The following is an 11,045-nucleotide window of genomic DNA, read 5'->3' on the forward strand; positions in this document are numbered from 1 at the left end:
AGGGCTCCCTAGGCGGCCATATCAGCCTTTTCAGACTGTTTTTATCTCCCTCATTAGGATTTTCAGAATTTCACAATAAGATACTCCCACCACCCTAGAAGGATCTTCCCATTTTAGAGCTTCTGTACATGGAATCTTATATTTTCCCTAATCTGAAAAAAAAAGGGCATCTTAAAGCCTTTGATAGGACTTTAGACTGAGCAAATAGAGAGAGGCTAACGGGATGGGCAGGAAGACAGGGGAATGAGGAAGAGCAAGTGGGTTGTATTTATGTTCTCAGTGAAGTCAGTGTATTCAACAAACACCTACTGGGAGGATGGGGAAAAGGAAGTGAGATTAGGAATGGGGCTGGAAGATGGGAGGAGGGTGGCAGGGATAGGAAAGAGAGTGGGAGAATTAGAAAGAGAGGATGGGATTAGGAGACAGACAGAAGGATGAAGGCAGATAGGGGTAGATGACGGTGGATGAGAAGATGCTGGGAACACCCATAATATGAGAGTGGGTGGTGGGCTGGTGGGAGGACGGGAGTCAACTCACTTCTTCTCCTGAGTCTTCTTGATAATGAAGGCGATGAACTTCTTAACCAGCAGGATGAAGATGAGGAGCCCAATGACCCCGCCCACAACGGCCAGGATGATGAGTGTCACTGTGTTGTCCACTTCTTCCACTTCATGGCCAGAGCAGGGGGAGAAGGGGGGTGGAAAAGGGGAGCAGGGGTCACCTGGAGCACCATGGCAGCCCAACAGCTCCACAGCCTCCAACCTGGGCATCTGGGACATGCCTACCTCAGGCAGGAAGCAGGAGAAGCTAGAATATGGCATCCATCAGGCTAAGGCATAACAGGAAGACAGCCCTCTCCCCTGACACTCTGCACATATGCCCTCCCGCAGACACCCACACAAGTTCTGGAATAACTCAGACTCAGGGACCACAGCACCCAGGTTTGACTTGACCCTCAAACATGAGACTTTCATTGCGTCTTTCTAGGTCTCCTTTGCCCATGCAGAAAAAAATGGAGAATCTCCCTGTGACATCTCTTATGTGATCAGAAGACACTGGAGCCAGGTAGTCTGGACTTCCATGGTCACTTACTAGGTGGTAACCCAGAACTGGTCACTTAACTCTTCTAGCCTCAGTTTCTTCAACTGAAAACTGAACCCCTGACTTCCCAAACCTTCTCTACCCACAGTCTCCCCCATCTCTGCTGAGAAAACTCCATCCTTCTAATTGCTCTGGCCCAAATCCTTGGAGTCATCCTTGACTCCTCACTTTTTTTCAAACCCCCGTATCCAATCCACCTGAGAATCCTAATGGCCCTAACTTCATAAATTCCAGAGTCATGAGCATCTCCTCTGTAGAAATTCCACACCATCTAGGGAGCAGTGGACCCCCAGGCACACAAGAAACACAGCACGATCAGGATCCTTAAGCAGGTTTCCTTCCTTTTTCTCTACTTCTGCACCTCCCTAGCCTTCCAGGCTCCCCCCTCGAAGATGCCCACCCAGCCTAACTCCTCCAGCCCTTTCCCTAAACACCTCCAGTGTCTGGGATCATGTGACATCCTCATCACATGCTTCCTCGTCTGTTTCACCTGTGTCGGACTGAAACCCCACCAACTGGGACTTAAGCTCCAGAGGGAGAGATCATTCTTATCAAGCTGTTACCTGTGCCTCTACAGGCTTTGCCCCTGTTTCAATTATGTGTTTAACTGTCTTCTGTCCTACCCTGACCTGTCAATTCCTCGAGAAAGAACACTGTGTATCATTCATAGCACTTTTTGGTTTGATGCCTGGCATCCAATCGGCTGTCGCTAACAGAATACACAAGAGTAGTAATAATCAGCACATACGGAGAACTTTACGAAACGCTTCCATGTAGCTTCTGTAACTCTCACAACAACCCTAAGCGAATGCAGATTTTACAGATGAGGAAAACAAGGCTCAGAAGGCCTAAGTGTATATCACAAGCTATTCAGGGGCAGAATAAGTATTCAAGCTAAGTTATTCAAGCTTCCAGATGTAACTCCAGTAGCTCTTGAAAGCATAAAGCGAAAGAAAACACCAACGTGGTGCATTTCATCATTACACTGAATTGGGTACCCACCCCCACCCCCGTCCTTCCAACTTTACTGCCCTTGTCCCAGCCCTTACTGCATACGTTTATCAACAACTTGGAGGAAGATGGTGGCCTGGTGCTGAAGATAATTCTCCTTGGGGTTCTTCACGTGGCAGGTGTATTTGCCCGTGTCGCTGAACTCCAGGTTCCTCAGCAGAATGGAAATATTGTTCACTTTCTCCTTCACAGAGCCCTCCAGAGTGATGCGGTCATCATCTTTCAACTTCACCTTGGGGTCTGACTTCTCATTCTTCACAATCCCATCTATGAGCTGTGGGGGGAAGAGGGGAGCAAGGAGGTGGCCAAGAAAGAATCAAGGTCCTTTCGAGAGTCATGACATCACTCCAGCCCACTCCTTGGGTATCTATCTCCCTGCCCAGGTCCAGGAAGAGCCCTCCCCCGGTGGTTTCCTTCCAGTATCGATAGCTCTGCCTGTCTAACCTGTATTTTACTGGCTTCAGGCTAAACCCACTTTCTGTTATTAAGGTCTCCCTAGAATGTAGCATGCTTTTACTGTTCTCTTCATAAAAGCCTTTTAAGTAACGAATCCTGCAAATACCACACTCGTTTCCCTCTGTCGCTCCCCCCAGCCTCTGCTGACGCCACATCCCATCTGCCTGAATTCTGACCCTCCATCAGGACGTGGATCAATCCCACAGCACTGTGCATCGGTACCCTCTGAGTTCAGGGTACATCCAGAGTTAGTCTCTTGTGACTTCTGGTCCCCTACTAGATTGCAGAGTGAGTACTCAATAAACACCTGCTGACTGCTCCATCCCCACCCGTGGCCACAGCCCTGGCCCCTTCTCTTCTCCAGCTTGCCCTCCCATCCTTCCAAGGTCTGTTCCCCGGCCCTCCTCCGATTTGGACTCTTCTCATTCCCCCTCTCCAAGTCTTCCAAAGGTCTTGTCTCTCCTGTTTTTTACATTAAAGTATTAATTTTTGCACAAGCTAACCAAGTTTCAGGTATTTCTTCAGACCAGACAGAAGACTCTAGCCAAGAATTCCAACAGACCCCAAATTCTGGCAACACAATCTAAGCATCCTTCCCACTTAGATCCTTCTAGACAGGCTCCGAAAAGAATACTGGGAGAAAAGGTGACAAAAGGTCCTGGGGACCATCACCGTGGGGTCAGTCCAGAAATGACCAGAGCCTGGGATGGGAGGCAGGGGTGAGGCGACAAGGAAGGGAGGAGGATCTGAGCTGTCCTGTCCCTTCCCCGCCTACTTACAATCTTGAATGTATCACTGCTGTTGTAGGACCACCAGAAGCGCAGGTTCTGGAAGCCAAAGCAGCTGGTGAAGGTGCAGGGCAGCAGGATCTCCGTGCCGTTGACAGCGTAGATGGTAGTGGCCTTTCCCACAGATACCTCCAGCGACAGGGACACAGGGAGCAGGAAGAGACCTGTGTGAGGGGCACCACCTCCCTTAAAACCCCATCGGAACCTCCAGGCTGGAGCCCTGGAAGGGACCTCCCCGATAGGGTGGAGTGGCTTGGTCAGGCAGGGAGGTCTCTATCACCCTTGGTGTCAATATCAGGAAGATGGTTCTCTTTACTTCAACATACACTGCCTGGGCCACCGCTGTGATTCCTTCTCCCGCTTGGCCTGAGCTGGATGGACTTCCGAGCCAGTTAGCAGCCCTTGTGGCATTCTAAGTGACCACCAGGAGTCACCCCAACCCAGGAAAACCAGGCCCCTGCCTCCGTGCCGCGAGTCCGCGCCCCCTAACCTGCGGATGCGGTCCCTGCATCGCCCGCAAGTGCAGGACCCGCGCCTCCCGTTCGCGCTGCGAATTTCCCCGAGGGCTGTGCGCGGCACCCCCGTTACGTTTTCGGGATTGGGGGTGGGGTATTGGGAGGCTGAGGGGGTCCCGTGAGGTGAAGAAGAGGAAAACGGCCATCGCGGTCCCTGGACACGGCCCAGCAGCCACTCATCACCGACCCTGGCGGCTCCCACCGGCCCCAAGGGGCGGAGAGGCAGAGGGGCGCCTCCCGCTGGACCTTGCTGAACCACCGCGCGGGACCCCGAGAGGAGAAGGGAGACAGGGCGGACCGGGATGGCATCCGGCAGGGGGGCGGGGGGGCGGGGGGGGCGTGCAACAGAGCACGGTCGGCAGCAGCGAGAACCGAGCGGGTAAAGCAATAACGCAGAGAAATTGAGGGAGGAAGACACTTTGTGGGGGTCGACTGCGGGCAACCGGGTGCACGCAAGCGGGGTGCCTGGAGAGGGCGCTGCACACTCCGTCCCCTCCTGACCCGAAGTGGCCCATCCTCCCCCCAACTCCCCGCAGCCCCACTGCGGCCTCTTGGCCTGGGAACATCCCCCGAGCCCCACACCCCCGCCCCTGCTTCTTTCCCACACCCTCGCATCAATACCACCCCTGCCACTTGAGCAGGTGGCAATCGTGAATTTCCACTCATGGCCTCCGGGCCCTGCCTCATGAGTTCTTGTAAGGGAACCTGGTCCTCCTGTCCTACAAAGTCCTTGAGGATAGTCCACCGTACCTCAAGGTCATGGGGAAGAGGGGTGTCGAAATTAGAGAGTAGCTCTCCTTGCCCCTAGATGAAACTGGCACCCAGGGTCACCCTGGGTGAGGACTCAGAGGGAGTCCTTCTCAGGTTTCCAGTGACCCTGAGAATAATAACCTTTTCTTGGGCCGGGATGCTTGCTAAGGCTCTGTGTGAGTAATCTCATATCACACTCACCTCACACCTGTAAGGTGGTCTTATTAATCACATTTTACAGGTGGGAAAAATGAGGCTCAGAAGAGCAAAGTGCCTTGTGCCTTGGCCAAAGTCATACAACTTCTAGAGGCAGTTGAAATCTGAACTGGGGTCTGACCCCAGGGCTAGCGGGCAGTTGAGAGCATCCATCTGGCTGCGCCAACTCCTACGCCAAAGTTTCCCCGGGATCTCTCCCCAGACTGTAATTTCTCTCAACTACTTGGACCTCCAGCCTAGGGCTCCCAGAGTGTAAGAGCTAAAGGATCCAGACTGATCCATGTTACAGACACTAAGTTGCCACTGCCTGATTTTAGAGACAGGACAACCAAGACCCCAAAATGGGAGGAAACTTGTCTGAACTGACTGGGTTTAGTGGCTGAGCCACTTGAGAACCCTTCTCGGGCCAGGTCAGCTCCCAGCTCTAAAGGCAATTCCCAGAACTGCTCTGGTTCCCAAGACAGCCAGGGTCAGTCTTTGTTTTAAAGGCCACAAACCTTGCTCTTTCTGCCATCCTCACTCTCAGGGAAGGACCTCTTTTGTCAAACTTAATTCCCTCATGCTACATCATAAACCAGCTTCCTCTTGTTTTGCCCACATGAGATAATGATGTCTGGTGCCACCTGGGCAATGCTTTTTAAATAGGGGAGGGGGAGTTCCCCGGCGGTGGGGCGCTAAGATCACACGTGCTGCGCGAAGCCAAATAAATAAATAAATAAGAGGAGCTCCAAGGAGAGCTGGCAGCCCAACTCTGCCCTCAGGGCCCTCCTCAGCTTCTTCACGTCCACTTCACTTCTGAAGGCAAAGTGGACGGCTCTTACCACGAAACTCAGAAATAACATCCCGTGCCCAGGATCCCCTGCCCCTGTCAACAACTTCTGATCTTTACTCAGCAATTACTATGTGCCAGGCACATTTAACCTTCACATCCATGCTATGAGTGGTGTACGGTAATACCTCCCTATTACAGACATGGCAACTGAGCACAGAGAGGTTAGGTGACTTACCTAAGGTCCAAAAGAGACATTTCTAGCATCCCAAAGCCCCAAAGCAAGAAAGTCCTTCCTTACATCCTAAAACAGCAGGGCTTGCCCACCTGCTGGGTTCCAGTTAGTGCTGAGAGGTCATTTCAATTAGCCTTCATTCTTTGATCGGCTCCTCTGTGCCAGGAATTGTTCTAGAGCAGTGGCTTTCAAATTCACAGAGTGTCAGAATCACCTGGAGGGCAATTACAGCTAGCTCTGCCGGCCCCACCCCGGGAGTTTCTGATCTAGCACGTAGAATGGAGCCTGGAAATTTGCATTTCTAAGAAGGCCCCAGGGAATGCTGTGGTCAGGGATGACACCTTGAGAAGCACTATGCAAGAGGATTTATACCTGTTAACTCCAAGTTTTATTAGAATGCCAAAAGGTAGGTATCATTTTTCTCATTTTACAGGCAATGAAACTGAGGCTCAGAGAGGTTAAGTCACTTGCCCAGGGCCACATAATAAATGGTGAGTCTGAATTGAGTACCTATTATAAAATAGGACAGGCGTTTTACATGCACTGTCCCATTTAATCCTCACAATCATCCTATGAGGTAGTTAGTTATTATTTTTATCCCCAACATACAAAATGAAGAAAGAGGCTGAGAGAGATTAACCTGCTCAAGGCCACACAACTGATGAGTGGAATAAGCAGTGTACAGACGGCACTCTGCTGTCCCCCCCTTTGTGACGGAGCCTCTCCAAGAGAACAGTGCTGTCGGGGCCAAGCTCTCCTTAGCACTCTTGGTTTTCTTTTTATCTCTCCCCTCCCCCAACCCCCTGCCCCAGAGGCCTAGGGACGGGAGCCAGACATGAGATTCCGCCCTCCAGCCTAGAAGATGGCCTTCTGATCGGAGACCCCAGCTTTGCTTCTCACCCCCTACTGCCCCCGCAAACCAAGAAGCAGAGTGCAGAGCTGTGACGCGGAAGCTCTCGGGAGATGGCAGCTTCCTGATGGCCACAGCGCTCCCTCGGGGCCTGAGCATGTGCTCCAAGGATCACCACACCGCCAGCCTCCAGTGCTCGGGATCCTGGGGAAGGTGGCGGGGAATGCGAGTCAGGGGACAAATCCCTCTCCCCAGCCTCAGCCAGAATGGGCTATCCAAGAGCACCAAAGATACACATCAAAAGTGAAATTATTTGACTGCTTTAAATAGAAGAAAAAAAAAAAAAAGTCCAGAACAGAGGAGAAAAGTATTTCTTTAAGGTCTGTCTGATGACAGTGCACATTTCTGCCTGATTAGTGTGTGCCTATGTGGATGACTTAAGTATAACACACTCGGGACTCCCCGACTCCCAGAGTGAAGCACTGCCATTTCCATCGTAGCCTGGAGGGGACAAAGGAAAGGCAGAGACGTTTCCACGGAGAAGTTCAGAGCCCTGCCTGAGTTAAGGCATCAGAGAGGCTGAGCAAGCCTGGCTTCTCCACAGCACACCCTCCCAGCAGGCAAAAGTCCTGCCGGCTGTGTCTGGGAGACTCGTGCACAGGAAAGCCCAGGGGCTTGCCTCTTGTACCTTCTCCCCCGTGAGCCTGCGCTGACGGGAGAGGAGGGAGCAGGGGCAGGTATAAATCCACTAGAGGACCCCGAGAGGTACTTCAGCAGGATGACCGAGCCAGGGTGGATGGGTCAGCAGACACAAGGCAGGCCCCACTCTGCCTGCTGACCTTGAGAAAGTCAGAGGTGTCATAGCCCCAAACCAGGGATGGCTGTCTTTCCTACCTTCTGAGCTTGGTATAAAGCTAAAACATGAGCTTATAAAACACAAGAAGGGCTTCAGTGAGTCCATCCTCTGGCCTGGGCACTCTGCAGGTAGAGAAGGATAGTGTTTAAAGGGAGGGAGAGAGACAGAGCTGGCCCCCATCACAGGTCTAGATGTAATCAAGGCACCCCAACTTAATGACCAGTGTCAGTCAACAATATCTCCAGGCCATTCACACACTGTTTTATACTTTCACCTTGTATTACTTCTTGGAGGTAATTATTTCCATGTGGTTATTTCCTTAGATAAAGAAGGACTTCCTTTGTTTTGTCCCAAACTAAACTCTTTAGAATTTCTTGTGTATTTTTCAGATTGAGGGCCTCTTTCTGGCATCGTGGGATTGATGAACAAGTCCTCCTACTCATGATATTGTGGAATTCAATCCTAAGCCCCTAAGCCTTGCCTTTACTCACTGAAAGACCCTAACCATTGAGCCACTCTCAGAGCAGCCATTTTCTTTGCTATTTACTGATCGGCTCCCTCCTATATCATCTGGGTGCTGCGGTTTTGTCTAAGGATTGACTCAGGCCTCCCATTTAAAGTAAAAATGTATTTGGTACATGCAAATGTTACCATTAAATACACCAGCAGGGATCTCAGGGCTACCATCAGACCTTCCAAGGCAAATGCCAAGGCGGAAACATTCTGCCACCTTTTCCCACATCCGGGGACAGTGACACCCACCTTGGGGTGGGGGGAGGAAAGAGGGGCAGCGTGGTGCCCTCTCTAAGTTTAGCTCCCAGGGCTCTCCTGGCAGGGCAGGCGGAATCACAGCTGACTTTAATAAGGAAGCTGATACACTCTGGACCCCGGGGGAGTCAGACAGGCTCAAAGTTAGAGCTGGGAGGCAGAAAGTGGGCCGAGGTCAGCAGGACAAGACCCCTCCTGGGGTGCAGGCCCTGGGGGCCGTGGGGTGGGGGGTGGGGCAAGGCTGAGCCAGGAAGGCCCCTGGACCCAGAGACAGAGGAAAGATTTCAGTTCCCTCTCCTTAGGCAAGCTGCCTCCTTCCGGCCCACACCCAGGGGCTTTGCCGGGATAGAAACATGCCCCTGAGACAACACTGGATGCTCAACAAAACCAGCTTTGCAAACAAGTCCAAGCAGCGTGCCCACCCCTCCTCTTGCAGGCCACGGAACGGGTGTGTTGGTTCAGCCAGCCCGTGGCTTATGCAGAGAGCCCTACACCCACAGCAACAGGGCAAAGTGGGAGGATCTGTACCTGGGGTCTACCTAGCATGCTGGTCCCACCAGCCACGGCAGGCATTAGGGCTTGGGAGAACCCACAGGCCTGCATCTCCAGAAGAAGAACAAATCCCCGGTTCCAGATTCAAACCTGGGGTCTTTCTCCACTTCCCCTCTTTCCCATCCTCTTCTCCATGAACTCCTTACTTACCCTTTCCTTTTCCTTCCTCTGAGTGGGACTCAGCACCCTCTCCTTAATTGCCTTCTCATTAAACAAGCCCTTAATAAATACATACCAAGGGAAAGAGGGTGGGGCAACATAGCACCCTCACAAGTGATAATTACACAGAGATCACAGTAATTAAGCAAATCAGGGAACAGGAAGGGGTGGGTAGGACACATACATTACCAGTTACATGCTTAGGAAGGGACTGGCACCCATTTTATCCTCAACTTTGCAGTTGAGGATAAAATGGCCATGGCCACAGTGGGAACTCGGGCTGATCAGGGACGGGGTGAAGGGCAGCTAGTGTAGAGTGGCACTGTGCCCAGCCCATGAAGAGGAGCCTCAGTCCTCACAGAGGCCCACTTCCTAGGGTCACTGTGAAACCAGCATATCTGTGCCTAAGGTACAAGAGAGAACACCAGTGGCTTCTATCCAGTTGTGGGGATGTAATAAAATCAGTGGCTCCTGAGTGCAAGACATACTCTATCCCCCCCTCCTCCACCAGGTGCCAACGTGACAGGTCTGCACACAGTTTACATTTGCAGAAGCAGCAGTGGCCGCCCTTAAAGACTTCTGTCTCCCTGTTTTCAGCCCAAATGCCTACATGGTGTGCCTGACCCGATGAGGGGGCAGCTGCCAAAAGCCAAATCTGACAAATATAAACAGGAAGCGGTGCGGGTGCCGGAGATGGAGTCGGCTTACATTGAAATCCAGCTATGATTTATGAGGCGATTACATTCTGGACTAATAAATATCATCCCCCCAATCTGTTGGAGTTTGACTCTCAAAACTATCGTGTGCATATTAACAGACAATAATCTGCTCCTTCTGTGTCCTCTGGATGTGCCCCTCCGTCTTCATACTCATCCCAAAAATGAAGAGCCAGGCGCAGGTTAAACAGGTTCCCCCCACCCTCATGGAATCTTTACCTAAGAAGAGAGGTAAGATCCTTCCTAAAAGGGGGCTTGGGGGATTCCCTGGCGGTCCAATGGTTACCACTCCGCGCTTTCTCTGCCGAGGGCGCGGGTTCAATCCCTGGCCGGGGAAATAAGATCCCGCAAGCAGGCGGCGCGGCCATAAATAAATAAATAAATAGGGGCTTGAACTGTCCTCCAAGTCCCTCCAACCCCATCCAGTCTGCAGGGAAGGCAATGGGCACTGGAGGAAGTAGAGAGCAGAGGAGTCAAACAGAAAAAGGACCAGGAGGAAGGGGAGCTCCCCCACCCCCAACTGGTGCACGCTACTGCCTGGGCAACAAGCATCCAAGTTGCAAACGGCTCTGGGCAGAGGTAGAAACCAGCATCCCAACAATCACACGTTGGGATGCAAACCCACCTGGCATCCCTTACGCCCAAGGCAAAGACACCCTCCCCCAGCACGCTTAAACCTCCGAACTCTGGGCCCCAAGATTCAGCTTTAGAAGCCCGGGGCTGAAGGCACCACAGACAGCAAAGAACTAATCTCGGGGCTGGCTGGCCGGATGGGGCAGGGGACGGCGCACGGTCCCCAGGGAGCTCAGCAGTCCGAGCCCCGCGTCCGGCAAGAAGCGGTAGCCGCGATGTTCATTCCGGGCCGCACTCCAAAGCCCACCCCGTCCAAGGCGCTGCTCTTCTAAGTGTCTCCTCCTCTGGGGGAAGGTGGGGGAAGGGTGGGAGGGAAGAGGCAGAAGAAACCAAGCCAGGGCTGCCTTACCCAAAAGCCCAGTGCCCAGCCATCTCGCCCGGGCTGCGCCTCGGTGCCCAGCCCCGGGCATCGTGCTGTTCTCCGCGGAGCGCACCAGGGGCGCGGGGACAGGGTACCCAGGTCACAGCCGCGCTCGCAGCCCTCGGTCTGCAGTCGGCCCCGAGGCTGCCGGGGAGCTCTGCGCCGCCGGCCGGGGCTCGGGAAAGTTGGCGCGGAAAGGGCGAGGAGGGGGAGGGAGGGAGAGGAGGAGCCGGCTGCGGGAGCAAGGGGAGGAGAAGGAGGAGCCCGAGGAGGAGGACGAAGAGCAGGAGGACCTCCGAGCTAGCGCAG

General features: G+C 53.0%; 1 protein-coding gene across 1 annotated transcript in view; it reads right to left on the minus strand.

Moving 5' to 3' along the window:
* SCN4B (sodium voltage-gated channel beta subunit 4) overlaps positions 1 to 11,045 on the minus strand; it is a 15,317-nt gene extending 4,272 nt beyond the window's left edge. Inside the window, exons 1-4 of the mRNA XM_007196581.3 lie at positions 10,725 to 11,045; positions 3,348 to 3,520; positions 2,158 to 2,386; positions 538 to 667 (exon numbers count right to left, since the gene is read on the minus strand). Coding sequence (XP_007196643.2) covers positions 538 to 667; positions 2,158 to 2,386; positions 3,348 to 3,520; positions 10,725 to 10,785 — 593 coding nt within the window. The 5' untranslated portion in view covers positions 10,786 to 11,045. The remainder of the gene's footprint in view (positions 1 to 537; positions 668 to 2,157; positions 2,387 to 3,347; positions 3,521 to 10,724) is intronic.

Source organism: Balaenoptera acutorostrata, chromosome 9 (assembly GCF_949987535.1).
Source record: "Balaenoptera acutorostrata chromosome 9, mBalAcu1.1, whole genome shotgun sequence".
In the NCBI taxonomy this organism is placed as follows: Eukaryota; Metazoa; Chordata; class Mammalia; order Artiodactyla; family Balaenopteridae; genus Balaenoptera; species Balaenoptera acutorostrata.